This window comes from Pogonomyrmex barbatus, unplaced genomic scaffold (genome assembly GCF_055798465.1).
Source record: "Pogonomyrmex barbatus isolate J1 unplaced genomic scaffold, ASM5579846v1 scaffold7, whole genome shotgun sequence".
In the NCBI taxonomy this organism is placed as follows: domain Eukaryota; kingdom Metazoa; phylum Arthropoda; class Insecta; order Hymenoptera; family Formicidae; genus Pogonomyrmex; species Pogonomyrmex barbatus.
This window is the reverse complement of record NW_028297171.1, coordinates 6,810,842-6,828,076: the sequence shown is the minus strand read 5'-3', so window position 1 is coordinate 6,828,076 and position 17,235 is coordinate 6,810,842. Positions and strand designations below refer to the sequence as shown.

General features: G+C 40.1%; 1 protein-coding gene across 1 annotated transcript; it reads left to right on the top strand.

The window, feature by feature from the left end:
• Positions 1 to 4,581: 4,581 nt before the first annotated feature.
• Positions 4,582 to 12,206, top strand: fd102C (forkhead domain 102C). Its single transcript, XM_089083238.1, has one exon. The coding sequence runs from the start codon at positions 5,662 to 5,664 to the stop codon at positions 6,934 to 6,936; it is 1,275 nt and encodes a 424-aa protein (XP_088939364.1). The 5' UTR covers positions 4,582 to 5,661; the 3' UTR covers positions 6,937 to 12,206.
• The last annotated feature ends 5,029 nt before the right edge of the window (positions 12,207 to 17,235 follow it).

The window sequence follows — 17,235 nt, the reverse complement described above, 5'->3', positions numbered from 1 at the left end:
GCGGGTCGCGAGAGGGGTGGCGGAAGCCCCGGCGATGTTTAGTACCAGTTGATTGCAAGCTCGTTAGAATATGCATAAAGCATCGTTGTTAAATGCCCTTTCTCCTGCGCCACGGCGGAGAATTTAATGGATACACGCGCGACTCTGTAATGGCTGGCAGCCCCGGAAGTGTTTGCCAAGTTTGCGCTATTTGCTAAACGGTTCGCTCATAGAAATAGTTTAACGATCGTACGAATTGTACATACGCAATGAGCGATATATATTCCATCGTCTATTCATACATTTCAATATTTCTACTTTATTGAGACAGACGAGTCTTTTGCTAATTTTCTTTCGTTGCGTGATACCATTTCAATCTAAAGTTTGAAGTTTGTAGATTTACATGTATATTTATTTACGTACATTTATTTATATTTTTTTATATTCATAAAATATCTTTAAGTAGAAGATCAAAGCTAGTTGTTACAATTTTTAATTAGAAATTTTTTCCGGACTAATGTACTTATTTAAATCAATGAATACATATGATTTAAATATATCTTTTTTCTAATTTGTGTCAATGTAATAATATTACAAGTAATAATATTAATAATACTAATACTAATAATTTAATAATTTAATAACGGTTTCAAAAATTGCCACATTAAAAACTTTTGTAATTAGAAAATTAATGCGAACATAGTTATCTGTCTATTTAAGATGTAGCGTTGAATTGATTTCCGGCGAGATATCTGATTTGTTCGATCAACCGTCGCAAGTATAAATATATACACAAGGAGGAGTTTGGAAACCGATTAGCAGTGTATTCCGAAGCATCAAAACCGTTGGATACCTCGTGCCGTGCTCCAAAGCGAAACTCTGAACAGGCTTCGAACTTGCCGGTCGCTCCACCGCGACATTTATTAACTTTACCAACGGGGAAACTGCCGCGGATTACACGGCGAATTAGACAAGCCGGGATTAGCGTTACCCAATTTTCGCGTAGTTTTCATTCCTCCGAAGCGAAAAGTATACCTTGACTGTTTAGATCCTCAAGAGCGCCTCCTTTGAACGGAATGAAATATAAAATTGGATGGAATAAAATGTAAGACCGCTAAATCTATAAATGTATAAAATGCGTGTAATAAATCTCGGTTTTTATGTAATATTTAAAGTAATATTATCTTGTCCTGTCTGTATGTAAAGACGAATAGTTATTCATATATAGACAACTATTTATTACATATTTATGTTAATTCTACGAGAATTAAATTGCAAATATAAAAAAATAGCTGTCTAAATTATAATACTAAGCTATCTTTTTCCTTCTTATTTATTTCTAATATCATATTTGCCTTGAAATTTTTCATTCGTTTTAAATTATTATTATCTTGGACTGATAAAAATTTATCACGAGCATTCGCTATGTCTCAGAACGACAAACGCAACCAGCAAGGATTGTGCGACAGAGAGGCCTCGCTAGGTTCCAATTTTCCATAGGAGAGGAGAGGAGATAGAGGATCGAGGAGGAGGATGTCCTCGGATGAGAGGACGCGGAGGGAAATCGGAGAAGCTGTCAACGGAGCGCCATGCATCTGCCACTTACCCGCGCCACCGCCCTCGATCGCGGATCTCGGGGTGTACCTTTTTTCCCACATTGACGCACCACTTCGTCACAATTATCGCCATTATTCGGGCGCGAGAAGAGAAAGAGAGGGAGGAAAGAGGGAGAAGGAGAGGACGCGCGTTTTAACGCGCAAGCCGCGCGCACAATGGCCCGATATATCTGTACACCGTATCGACTGCATCTTCACACAGACGCATCGTCTACCACCTATGGACGTGACCCGGGGGTCGTTGCGGGCCACCGGCAACAAAATTGATCGATTCTTCCCTCGATCGCTCGTTTTATTGTGTTTTGACAGCGGCGGCGAGCTCTGGTTTCGCGCAACCACCTCCGATACGGCTTTTAGCATCCCCGCGCGCAGTCCCGGCCGTTCGCCGAGAGATTGATCTTATCGGTGCTCGAGTTTGTGCCCCGTGCGAATTCGAGAGCGTCTTATTTACCACCCTCGTCGTCGTCGTCGTCGTCGTCGTCGTCGTCGTCGTCGTTGTCACTCATCGCCTTCCCTTTTGGCTTCTTCGGTTTCCCTTTGGTAGCACAACGATCGTATCTGATCGAACTAGATATAGAATTACGTGTTCGTTCGTCTGTCGGGATTCTGTTTCGCGCAAGCACAAATACGATCCCTGGTTATTTCGAGGAGGGCCTCCTTTGAAAGGTACGTTTTATCGCGCCTATCTACGCGCGATTTTCACTGTTGCCGATAATGCAATGCCCCGACTACGTAGACCCGGGTAGTCCATCCGTGGCGCGAAAAAGCGCGCAAAGTGGATTATACCGGGAAATTGCATCTTTTTACACGACGCGATATTCGCGCAAATTTGCCGTTAAATGCGGCTCTAAGAGCCATACTTACGTTCAAAACGTTCTTTGTCAGATTTATTTATTTGCGCGTACGCAATTGCCCGGAAACAGATAAGTACAATTAATAAAATTTTCGCTAAATAAAATTATATACCTGTATGATATATACAAGATAGTCTTCCTCGATTAAAACTTTAAATATTATATTAAATCTTATATTAAATTTGGCGCTACTCTACTAAACTACATTAGCGCACTTTTAATTACAAACTAGAGTTGAATTATATTTTTCTTATAAAAAATATGACACGTTAATCATAAGTATAAATCTAAATCATGCGAGGAGAGAGAAAGAGAGAGAGAGAGAGAGAGAGAGAGAGAGAGAGAAATTTTAAAAAATAATTAAATAAATATACTATAATTTTTAAGTTGTTTTCTACACAAAGTGATTTTTCTTTCTTATGAATACGTAGAAAATATAATTTAAAGAAATATTATAGAACCATATGTATACAATTTAAAGAACAATTTTAGGTTCTTGTAATTATATACGCAGTAACTATTAATGAAATACAATTGTCTATCGGGTTTCAAAACCGCGCAGCAATATGGCGTTATTTCCCAACGCCAAAGCTATACAATATATCTGCACGAGGGCTCGACGTCTGCATTCGTTGGCAGACAACGCGATATCGTTATCTGTAGCCGTTGCACGTACGGGATCTACCGGGTGGCGTGTAACTCCGCCAATGGAACGTTTACACGCTGCAACGATATGGAACGTTGTATTTCCGTTGCTAGCAACGAGGCTCACGCATAACGGAGTCACGAATAGCTGTGACGGGGATAACAAGGGTAGAGGGGAGGGGGGGAGGGAAGAGGGGACAGATACAGGCTGCGAATCCGAGCGGGAGAGGGAACGGCGAACTGTTATTTGCAACGAGTCGCAACAATTGCAATCCGAGCCGATCGCGCGCACACGTCGCCGTCCCCCGTACCCCCTTCGGTTAGGGTAAACGCCATATTGCTGCGTCGGATCTCCCACCCCTCGCTTCCTGCGCGATTGAAAATAATGTTTTTGTGCAAGCCGAAACGGCAGATATGAAACCAGCATGGCGGATGCTTACAAATAGTTGCGGGGCGGTGACTACGTATAACGGGGCAACCCGGGCACCTTCGCGGCTTTTGTTTGCGAATCGTGCCACAAGGCTCGAAAGGATGCTCTGACGAGCGAGAACGAGTGAGGGCCGCGGATCTGAAATCGGAGGGGCGCCACAAAATTCTCCGATCCACCCGTTCTTTTACCCCTTCGTACCCTTCGTGCGATATCTTTGAACTCAGCGAACTCTTTGAACTCAGAGGAGCTCCGATTTCGTATTGGTTATAAAAAAGTCTAATTGCGAATGAAAACTGATAGTTCAGTGTCATAAACTAATAAACAAACTTTGTACAGTCATATTAATTTTCACAGTAAATTGCCAATTAGATATTTGTTGACATTTATTTAATATTAGGACAGAATATTTGATTCTAATGGGAGCTAAAATATTTTCAAGATGTTTTCAAGTTAAAATGTTTTCAAGATGATAAAATATTTTCAAAACCAAAGGATCAACTATCTTAAATATGCTTTTCGTACAATGTAATCTATTTATTACTATTAGGACAAATTAGATATAAAAAATAACTGTATTATTAATAAATATATAAATTAGTTAAATTAATTGTTTTATTATAATATTAATTTTTTTAGTGATATATATATATATATATATATATATATATATATATATATATATATATAGATTTCGGATTTACTAATATACTTTTCAATTAAGATATTAAGATTAGTCTTGAAGCAATTTCAGGAAATGCAATAATAATCGGTTTTATTATATTAAGAAATTATATATATCTTTATATCTTTTAATAATCAGAAAATGCAGATAATATCAAGCTACATTTTCAAAACTGTACTTTCTTCTGTATTTTTCTTGTATCTTTCTTGTATTTTAAAATCAAAATTTTATTTATAAAATAGAATAAAAATGTCAAAATTTTTTACTTGGAAGGAAAGAAGAAAAAATTTCAAAATATAAAATCACAAATAAAATAATTATTAACAAGCTAAATTTGTTAATTATGGCGCACATAATATCATAATACTTGGTTCAAATATCCACTCATTTTACCACACTAGATACATTGTAGGAAATTTTTACCTCAAATCAAAATTGCAATCCCGCGCAAGCATCAGAATCATAGATAAGACCAGTCAATCTCGAAAGACAGTCTCGATTTCTGCCGTCGGGCTCCATGACGACGGAGCAACACGCACAAAGTGAGAGGAAGAGAGAAAGAGCGAGGGATGCAGAGACAGAGAAAGCGGATGCCATTTCCGAAACTCACGGTGCAGCACGCGCTCTGAAAACGGGAAACACGCATCGATCGTCTCTCAACTCCCCGGTCCAGGATCGGCTATGATATCGAGCTATGTTAGGCCACGTAGAGATAAGAGAGCGGCGACGTGGTGCGGCGACGACGGTCGCACCATCATCAAGGCCGTCACCATCTCCACTACCACCTCCGGCGGCCAGATTACGCCGGCCAGGATCAATATCGCAACGTCGTAGGCGTTGACGATCGGTGGTGGGTTCCATTTTCGTCCGACCCTCCGTTCTTCGATTGGAGAACGTTCCGACATTCAGGTTCTCCATCCCCTACCAGACCCCGGCGCAGGATCTCGACGTACGGGTACACTCGGCAATCCCCTCTTCGCCTCGAATGCCGAGTGTTCCCTGCGCGATGGGCGGGTCTCGTTCGCCGCGGCCGCGCACTGAGCGGAACGAAAAATCTGTCAGCGAGGCAGTCACACACGGCCGAGGATCGTAAATCATGAACAGTCCGCTGCTCGGTGCGCATCGCGACAAACAGGGTGAAAACTGTTGGAAAACAGGGACTATCGCGATCGCCGGCGGCGCGACGTCGCCACCCCCGGAGCGATAATTCGCGACTCCGCGTTGGGAGTCCCGCGGCGAGTACGTACCGGTAACGTGTGGCGAGTTCAGTGCGCGGGGAAGTGCTCGGGATCTCAATTTTCCTCGATGTCGGTTCTCCAATTCGCCAGTTTCATGATCACGTAGTCCAGCGCGAAAAATCGTCGCTGACCGCGATCGCGCGGAGCGATCCTCCGCGGGGAGGAGGACGATCAGTAGTGTCAGCCAGGACGATCGGTGTTGAGTCGGCTGATCATTATGTGCAGCAATGAGAGTCCGCCGCCGGCGAAGGAGCCGCTGGCCGTTGGCTTGGGTAATCCGATGGCCAACTTCCTGCCGGGTCTCGAGCACTACCGGCTCCATCTGTATCACTACGCGATGGCGGAACGGTTGCGGCTGGCGCAGCAGATACAGCATCCCGGCGTGGCTCATCCGCCCTCGGGGGCGCCGACGGCTCACCTAGGTATGAGCCCGGGTTTCCCGGCGCCGCTGCCGTTGTACCCAGCGGCCGCCGCGGCGGCCGGTTATCCTGGCCGATTGGCATTGTCCATGGCGCTGTTGCATCCGCACCACCAACGGATACCCGAGGAACCTAAACCCCAACACAGCTACATCGGTTTGATCGCCATGGCAATCCTGTCGTCGCCAGAGAAGAAGCTCGTGCTGTCCGACATCTATCAGCACATCCTCGAGCATTATCCCTATTTCCGTACCCGTGGACCCGGTTGGCGGAATTCTATCCGACATAATCTTTCCCTAAACGACTGCTTCGTCAAGTCTGGCAGAAGCGCCAACGGCAAGGGTCACTATTGGGCGATTCATCCGGCGAATCTGGAGGATTTCCGACGCGGCGACTTCCGCCGACGTAAGGCCCAGCGCAAGGTGCGACGACACATGGGCCTTGCGGTGGACGAGGAGCCAGACAGTCCCAGTCCACCGCCCTTACCTGCCTCTCCGCCACCTCCGACGGCTCTTGGTCCCTCCGTGGCCTCGCAACCGATATCCGCCTTGTGGACGCCGCACCACCACCATCAGCAACAGCAGCAGCAGCAGCAGCAGCACCAGCAACAACAACAAAATCCCTTCCAGAGCCAGTCCCTTCGACAATCGTCCTTCCAGCCATCGAGAAAGCGGCAGTTCGACGTGGCATCTCTCCTGGCGCCGGACGATCAGCAACATCAGATCGAAGCGGACGTTCTCGGGCCGGTCAAATCGCGGAGGTTCAGTTGCAGCGAAGACGAGCTGCACGATTTGCCGGAGGGCGATCAAGACGACGAGGACGTCGACGTCGACGTGGTCGCCGATGCTAACGCCTTACCGTCGCCGAGCACGCCGCCGTCGGCCAGTCCGGATATGCCCAAGGTCGTGTCTCCGGCTGCACATTGGAACCATCAGAGTGTGCAAAGCGGTGGTCATCAGCAACAGCAACAGCAGCAGCAGCAGCAGCAGCTATCGGCTGTACATCTTCACAATCATCTGCACGTCAGAAACTATTATATTCCGGCCAACTCCGCCGGCGGGTCCAGCGTCTAATGGAGGGCTCAGAAGAAACCAGTCAGTTCGCGCGACAGGTAGCTGCTCGTGTCCGTCGAGTGTCCACGATCTTTCTTCCTTTTTTACTGCGTGATTCGAATCTTGGATGTCCTACAATAACACATTAATAATCTCACATTACGTTGCTTTCTCAAAACAAGATTATTTGACAGATATGATTTTCCCCCAATAAAAATTTGGAGACAGATGAAGTAGGTCTCTGAAGAACGTCAGATAAGTTTCGGAAATAAATGACACAATCATATTCTTAAATTAACTTGAACCAAGCTTTAACAGAATTGAAACTTAGTTTCAAAAATATGCAAGTATTTGGAAAGTGAAAGATCATCGTAAATGTGATTGTCCCGTTCGATTAGCAAGTAACTAAATAAATTATTACACGATAGATTTCTTCGTTTTCAAATTGGCATTGCAAAATGAGCGATTAAAGCGAGATACGAGAAGATCTGAGAATGATAAAGATTTAAGCAATAAGACTAAATTGTAGGCAAAAACGAGAATCTAGATAGGAGAACTGTGTGTTACAATTTTTATTATTTTTATATTATACATATTGTTATATATATTTATGTGATTATATTTATATATTAATTATCAGAGTCGCGCGCGTGTTACAAGTGTTTAGGTCCATATCATTCTCAGTCTTCTGTATTTTCAGTCACTGAATTAAAAGGGAAGAACGTCTGAAAAATTTTCGTTAAATCTTTGAAATTATCTATTGAAAATTTATACTGGACCGGATATGAACGTGACGCGCGTGACAAATGACGCGTGAGGTGATCTTCGATATGGACAAGGCGGAAAATTATGGGTGTTATGTGTCAGCAAGGCCAATCACGCGAGAAACACATCAATCTATTGTCGATTATGTTTCTAATAACCTCACACGGAAGTGTTACTTGTTGCGTGCGCGCTTTCATTGCTATTGATGGAAACTCTGACTGATAATGGAGTTTCGATCAATTTTTCAATAAGAAGAAGCGAAAAGAAAAGCGAGGGGAGAATTGTGCCACAAGGATGATAAAAAGATTTATTTTCAATTTCACCGCTCAAATTAAAATATCTAAGGCAACATAAATGTCGAGAACAATCATGAAAGTCTTGCTAAGCTGTTTCGAGAATGCCTTAATTTTTCAGACGTGTTTTAAATTACGAATGTTTCTGTTGTTTAGCTATAATAGCTCACAAATGTCTCTTTCTGCCGCTGATTAAAAGAACAGATTCTCGTGTAATAACAGCTAGCTTTTTATCGACGGACATCCGAACTTCTTCATCGAGTGAAGAAATAATTCGAGTTCGGCAATGGCTCTGGCTATGCTCGGAGAACTTATGCGTGTATTATATAGATAGATGTCTAAGGAAAAATTATGTATAGACTGGAATTCAGCGGTGGAATCGACAAAGCATATAACGATCATCATACGATCATAGTTTGTACGATGATCGGTAATGTCCTGGGCAATCTGTTTATTTTCAAAATGACAGGCAAACCATATCGTGAATAATACTTAAAGTTAATACGCTTATTTAATATGAGATATTTATAATGTCCATTGTGCAATACCATTTATATATCACAGTAGAAAATTTATAAATATGTAAAGAAAGAGAAATACGAGATGGTTCTTGTTAACACCAACACGTCCCCCGAGATATCTGTCGCTCCATTTCTGAAATAAATATGGCTCAGAGATTCCACCGGTGAATTTAGGATTTTTTTTGTAAATACGCAGCCCGGTTTGCCGCAAACGGCGGCGCAGGAAACTAATAAATATATGCGGGGCATTACGTCAGACTGATTGCGATCTCCGCTTGTTCATAGTGTAACATAAAGTGATTTATTTGTAATATAAAGAAGTCGTTTAGGGTCTAACGTAGCGCATCCCCATTGTATAATCCACGTTGGTAGAGACGGTAATACGAAGATATATATTCCGTACAAACCCCGAGTGCTCCAACCCTCGGCTCCTCCCTTCCCTTCCCTCCCCTTCCCGCCCACCCTCTCGCCCTTGTATGTATGTATGTATATATATATATATATATATATATATGTATCGATGTATACGTACCTGCGTATAGAATTCAAATACGCATGTCCGGATGTGCGATCGACGACGAATGATCGCGTTACCGTTGTCGCACCGATGAGAAACGCAAGACCATTTTTTCACAGTTACCTCATAAGCGTACGCCGGCGGCCTCTCTCTCTGTTACTGTCTCGATGCAACTGAACTTTAATAAAGTTTCTGTTCCCACGAATCTACCCGGTTTCTCTCTCTCTCTCTCTCTCTCTCTCTCTGCTAATTGACCCGACTCCTTTGAAAGAGAATGAAAATAATAATCGCATGACATGCGTTTTTATCGAGATAAGAAGCACCGCGCATTATTACCGGTGTAATAGGCGACCGCCTTCGCCTGTACGTTACTTAAATTAATTGCCTCTCGCATTACCGAGAGATCATGTAAACATGATTTTTTTCTAATTGCTTTTAATTTATTGTTGGTAGTTCTAAGTGTCAGACTAATTCAACTCCTCCTCCTTCGAATTCCCGGCTCTTAGTGTTTATCTTTCTTTCTGTCTGTGATCAATGACTTTTATTTTTCTATAATATAATATATAATAATAATAATAATAATTTTGTGTTATATATTTTTATATATGTTTTATATTTATATTTTTATATTCTTTGCGTTATTTCTTTATCGCTTATCCTTTGATATTTTCTCTTTACATCCTTATCTCTCTTCTCATCTTTTTGTTTTCTTAATCCCGGAAAAATCTATCGTTGGGTTTTCTCCGGCCACGATGACTATCACCACAGGATGATCCTTCTGCGCGATCTGCCGTATTTGTGCGTCCGTTTTGAAAAAAATGATGCCCGAGTTGACAGAAACATTCCACGCGTATCTGCGCGCCGTTAGGCGACGCGCGGAGAGTACCTGAGAAATCTATTTGTCTTGATGACAAACGGTCAGACTTGGCCATTAGTTAATGTACACAAAACCATCGAGACCAACGTTTGTTGCACACGGACCGGTCGCGAAAAAAATTGTGTCCATTCCCGCGAGAGGACGAGTGCATTCTTCGTATTACCGTGATTGCCACGCGCATATTAACAACTCGAGAGAGACGTCTAACCAGGAAGAAAACTAATTTACCAGAATGGCGATAAGAGACTCGGGAAAAGAAACGTAAAACCCACATAACATCACCGATCGACGGAAGCTCGACTAATATCGATGGCGATAACAGCGTTGTTTGGACTAGAAAAAGAATAAAAGATTAATTAAAAATAAAGTTGCTCTCTGGGTCTCTATCGCATCTTTATTAATTAAAATTCTTTATTGAACGTTTAGGTGCCTTTAATCATCTGGCTTTAAAATCCGTGTTCGTTTTTCTCGATAAACACGTGCATTCTCTATGATTTTTTTGTTGAAAAATGTTGTTTCAAACACACATATAGGCTTCATTTTTTTCTTTTTAGTCTTTGGTGTTTTCTAATCGGATTCTATATATGATGTTAAAACGGACATCAAGGAGTGAGCTTAGAATAAACCAGACAATCGCACATTTCCGTTCCTAATTATCCGTATTTGCTTCGATTTTGATATCAATTTCAATGTAGGTACAGTGGATCCTCATAAAGTCACCTAACAAGCATAGCAGAAACTGTGTTCTGTTATGTAAGATTTTCTTCTCAAATAACTATGCGTTTTAGTTAAATACCCGCTATTGACATCGCCGCAATCTTTCCATTTAGAAACACGCGCTTAAGAAGAAAGTACATAGAATATTCTTGGAATAATCGCGCTTTTATCGAGTGCCTTATGTCACTGCAAAAATAACGCTATCAGTCAGATTTGAGGAACGAAACAATCGCGCGAGGGGAGGATACCGCGCGCCGAGATTTCAGCTGATTGACATGCATATAAATTTACTGATAGCCTTTTCCAGATAGTGTTTTTTTTTTTGTGAAATCATTTCCACCCGTTGGTTAAATATGTTCGTCATGATTGCCAGACGATCGCGCGGCATGGCCTGCTCGGAAATAGATATGTATTATTGTCAGCTGTCTCCTCGAATACAGGAGGATAAGGATTGCTATGCAAAACATTAGCATACAAAGATAGCAATATTTCAAATATGGTGCCTACTGACGTCGGCACGTTTAACCAATACCGAAGCTAACAATCGCTGCAACACGCAAATGTATCTAGCGGTGATAACACCCGATATCGAATAACATACATAATGATATGAGAAATAACCTCGATCTAAAAAAGTATGAAATTTAAAGCACATTTACATAGAGTAATACATATTAACATCGTTAATGACGCATAATATTCGACGCATTGGAAAATATTATCAAATAATGCAATAGCGGGGCCAATGAGAGTTACGCGTTGTAAATAATGCGCAGGACTTACATATAAAAGTTATTCAATTTTTAAAAAATACATTATCGTAATAGAGTTCGCATTGAAAGATATTATTATATATATAGTGGCAAAATCCTTGTCATAAAGAAATTTAAAATATGTATTTAATTTTATACCTTGTATCTTATATATTTTTTGTTTTTTTAACGTAATTTTTTTAGATGTACTACTCATGAAAACAAAAGATAATTATAACTATACATCTAAATCTTAAGAATTTTAAAAACATGTAAACAAAAAAATACAAATTGTACAAATCGTTTAAGCATTTTCATAAAAAAAACAACGATTTTACATTTGAAATATTTATGTTTAAAATGTCTAATTTTAAACATGTGTAATTTTCTTTAACATAATAAGACTTTTTTGTTACGTTAATTTTTTATGTTCACACTCGATTTTTCTGGTGTTAGAAAATAGACGTTTTGTATATCCGAGATTTAATTTCAAGTTTAACACAAAAGATTTTTTTGCATTAAAATATTTTGTATTTTTGATTAAAATTATAGAGAAAGTTATTTCTTGTAAGTAATTCCATGTAAAAACACATTTTAATACAAGATAAATTAATGGATCTATTATGACCCATTGTCATTTATTGTGAAAGGCTTTATGCTTCCTAAATCTGTGAAACAAACTTTGACAAAACGGTTTCCTTATATCATGACATTTTATTATAATTATAACATTTTTAAAAAATATTTCATGACAAACACAATTGTATAATTTATATGATTCAATGTCAATATAAAACTTTTAGTACTTTTTTATTAAGTATTTTGTGTATTATAGCAAAAAAAAATAAAGATTTATAAATATATATAGTAACGACTAAGTTCTAAAATGTTTATTTTTACATAATTATTCGATGTAATAACAATACAATTTAACAACAATTTAATAATATAATTTTTCTCACATACATGAGAATTACTGATTGTTGCATCAATAACATAGTTATTAAATAATCACATAATTATTTATCAAAATTGTATCACATCCCAATGGATATTAGTCATTTATACATAGTACATTTTTTATGTCAGCTGCACTAAAAAATTAAAATATTAATAGCTACATAAATAATTGTATTCCCTTCTGTATTGTGGTGTTCGATTTGCAACTGCGCGCAAAATTTTCATTAACGACAATTGAAATTGGTATTGTATTGTATCTGATATTGTGAATTGGCGGTGAAATGTCGGGTACAGGATTTAGCTGCGCAATCCTGTCGGCGTGTATTTATCGACGAGCATTTGGTAGCGTCCCATTGTCTCTCGATTCATCAAATGAAACCTCACAGGCAATCGCGAAGCGAGCAACTATAAATCCTCGGCGGGGAACGACGACGATGACGACGAGGATGATGAGAAACCTGACAAAGGGGAACGAAAGCAATTTGTTAAATATTGCTTGTAGCAAAGTAAACGGCACAAACACTGGAACCATAGCAATGCTCGATTTAAGGTGGCTACTTGTCGACGAGCGCCGCGCTATGCCAACATATTACGGTCTATTCACGAGTATAAATCCAAGCCTTAGAAAATTAATTATCGATAGGTATCTTCAAATGAGATAGAATACACAATTAACCGAATATATATGATAATGAAAGATAGAAAGTATGAAAATAAATATAAATAAATGAAGTAAATATAAATAGAAAAAAATTTACTCTTTCGCGTTATTATTCAGCCGCTTTATATTTTTTTCACGTCTGGAAGATAGAGTTTAATTTATAAAGTTTTAACACACAGTGAAGAAGTAGGGATTGCCCATTTTATTAATTTAGGTTTAGACAAACCTTCTAAGTCTACATCTCTTTTTGACAAGAGATCGTCCGTCGAATGGAGTAAGCTCGCATAAGAGCCGTGTTTGTGCTCGCCGGTAGATCCGGCGAGTTTTCGCGTTCAAATCTTTGAGTCTCACGGATACGTGTTTTAGACGCGTTTTCGAAGCCGCGAGATCAGTTTTTTCCCGTAGTCCAGCGAAGGTTTTAGAAAAACAGCCGAAACTGTTTACCCGCTCGTGATGTTCCTCTATGCAATCTATGCAAACTCCATTCTGGGTTTGTTATTTCAAGCCAAGCTCAGAGTTTTATTGAATGATGACGAAGCATGAGAATGCGGTTAGAAGATGAGATTGATGCATTATGTGTTTTGGGAATAAAATATTTCCCTAGGCCAACCAAACACGCGTTCGATATATTTTTGAACTTTCAGAAAAATTTCAGCTGCTTAAAAAGATTAACGATTTTTATATTCTGGACATCTATAATCTTACCTCAACAATATTACCTTCATTTCTTTATCTATAAAAAAAAAAAATCAATTTAATATTTAATTCTATGAATATGAAATCTTTATTATTACTATCGAGTTACTAAAACAAAATGAGACTGTTACTTGTAATAATAAACTAATAGCATACATTAAGCTAATTAGCTAGTAGTAATGAGTCATAGTATATTAAATCCGATTATACGTGCGCAATATTATTGTATTGTACATATTCTATTACATTATTGCTTTATCGTCTGGACAATAATAGCACTGAAAAATCAGGGACGTTTTCTATTGCCATACGCAATGGAAAGTGCAGCTTCCCAAATATTATTCAAAACAGGAAGCGATCTGCCAGTCTCGCTCCATTTTCACGTCGCTCACGGAGGTCTTGCGCTTACGAGATCTTTCTCGCGATACGATACATTCTCGGTTAGAGCCTTCACGACGATCACGATGATCCCATGCCACCATGGGCATTGTGCCGGACGTATTTAGAGCAGATTGCCGGATCGGACACGATAGAGCCGGTGTGTTTGCGACTGCGTTGCAACTTGCAACATGCCGTGCATACATAACGGCGTGCACTCACGCAATGTGTATGTGTGTGTGTGTGTGTGTGTGTGTGTGTGTGTGTGTGTGTGTGTGTGTGTGTGTGTGTGTGTGTGTGTGTGCGTGTGCGTGTGTGTGTGTACGGGCATACACACATATAAGTCAGTACAGCGAGGTGAGGCGACACGTACACCGGATGCCTCCTCCATAGTGGTGCGGCCCATGGTAGCTAGGTAATGCCTAGTATGGGGGACAGAATGGCGGAGAGAATCGAACGGTGATCTCGTTAACCCTCATGGTTGTTGCACGCCAAATGGATTTGCGGCTGCGCGTATTAGAATCTGCAGACGCGAGAAACTTGTCTTGATTCCCGATCATTAGAGTTTGATCTGGCAGCTCCTTGAACTGCCACTGTACTCGTTTTAAAGCAAAAGGAAGAGGAAGAGATATGAGAAACTGTAATTAAAGACTGTAATAAAATTTAATCTATAATCTATAATCTCATATACTTATTCTACTTATACTACTTTTATTTTGTAATAATCATACGGAAGAATTTCTTTTAGTAATTATATTATGTTATACAATAATATTTTATTTAAAGTTATTATAGTTATAAGTTATAACTTAATTAAAAAAAAAAATTAATCAGTAAAAATTTAATTTAGTTTAATTTTTCTTTTTTAGATCACGAATCTGCAACATTAAATGCGAATATAGTTATCTGCAATCAATATTTGTCACAAATGAAAAAATAATATGGATGTATATAGAAAGCACTTAAATGCACCATGTAATTCGTATCTGTGTGCTCGACGACATCGCTCGCATTGTTGAATGCAGGCTCGCTCTTCCGCGACTTTCCTCTGATATGTTAATAATAGAAATTGGCGGAAAGCCGGTGCATGTTTGACCGGAATGGAAGAGAAATTATTTCGTAAAGAAACGAATGTATTGTAACTATTTGCATATGATTTATGCGATAAATGCATAAGCTTGCAATAAAATACAATAATGTAAGAGTTTTTAACAAGAAATGCGCAAGAAAAGTAAAATAATTTAGTACAAATTAAAAAAAAATATATATATATATATATTAATATATTTTTATATTATATATAGAGTAATAAATAAATGCGCGCCTAATAATACCATTTATATTCTTACATTTTAATAATATCTTCTCTTACTAATACCTTTAAAATCGTGTAATAATATCGCTCTTAAAACGTTCCCACATCATCCTTACAATAACAACAGTAATGCCAGGTTGATTCAGAAGCGCGAGTGTCAAAAGAGGGTCTAAAGAAGGCAAGCGGAATTCGACAGGCGAGAATCTATGCGCCGGATTACCTCTCGATGAAGAATACGCAGCCGTGCCACATTTTCGTAACTTTCCCCGAAGGCCGTTGGCACTCGAGAAGGGGGCTAGGTGCGATCATTGCGCAAATATCTCGTGCACGGGACTTCCGACGTCGGGATTCCGCGACGACGGGAGCCTCGGTCAACACTTTTGTGTGCGGCATCGCAGGTAAAATATTAGCCGGACGGTCTTTCTCGAGTGCGTGCGGAGCCACGGGACGCGTCAAATGGGAATCACCCTTAACCGTTGACGAAGGTCCCGCGGGACCGACGCTCTTTCGTAAGGATGCGCTCTCTCGCATCGCCCGATCGGGCTCAGGTGTGACGATTCTAATGCCTAATAATCTATTTACGACGGCCTATTGTCGTGTCGCGGCGCAATGCCGACTCGCTGTATGTATTTTTATAGGATCGCACTTCGCGCCCTCGAGGGCCAGGATCGACAAATAGACTCTTCGGTCGCACATTACCGCATAATTCCCGCAAACCCCTCGGTCGAAATTGGACCGATCTCGATAGCTCTTATTTCGTCCACGTGAGGACTTCCGTTTCTCCAATGTATACTCGCAAATGGTAAACCAGAAGGTACAATGTAAATTTACTTAAGTCGATAGTAGACTCGAACAACAGTTTTAATTTCGGCTGCGCTATTTTAAGAAAGATACGTAAGAATTTTTGTAGGGAGAAACCGATCTGTCGTATTACACCGCAAGTTTCGCTATTTACATGTTAAATTTTATATATATATATATATATATTTTAATAATGAATAAATATAAATTATCGTAAAAAGACTCGAGCTTCTTTTTGTTTGTTTAGAAAAGGATACAGACAAAACACATTGTTGTTTATTGAATTCTCATTCAAATTCTTCAAATTTTTTTTATTACCATTATTATAATTATCATTTCTAAAAGGCTTTTGTATGGTCTATTATTTCGATCGTTCTTAAATCCCGACAAGTATAATTGTAAAGGCTCCTTTGGGAAAAAAACTCCGAAGCCATTCTCGATACGCAGCGATGCGTTCGCTCAAGCGCAGCGGCGGCAAACATTAAGTCACAATATTGTTAATTGAATGCACTCGCTTGCGCAGTTCACGCGTGCTCGCTCGCAACACTCGCAACTCGCTGCGCGCAATTATTTTTCCTCGAGAGTGAGTTTCGCTGATGCTCGAACACCTCCGGACAATCGAGATTACCAACAAGAGAATCAAGCCGGGGAACGACGGAATCGAACCCCGGGGCGCGTGCAGCTGCCGGCGGGCCCTTCTTAAATTTCTTTTCGACGCGCGAAACGCAAATACGCCATCAAACGTCTGGCACAATGGTATCCGAAAACACGTTGTCGTAGGCGAGACCTAACGACGACGACTGTTGCGAAACTACTTTATTAACCTCTCTCCCCCCCTTCCCGCCCCTCAAATGAGCGCAACGGTGTATAAAGCGTGCCGTTATGTCGCGTCATTGTGAGACTAGATTCGCGACATTTCTCTCTCACAATTATTTCCTTTCGCCAAACTGCACTTTTCGTATCTTTGTGTATTTTCAAGAACTGTCTCTTCTTTTTATCTTACGAGATAGATGTAAGTAACTGGAGAAATCAACTAAAGAATGAACATTATTTTGTACAGAGATATG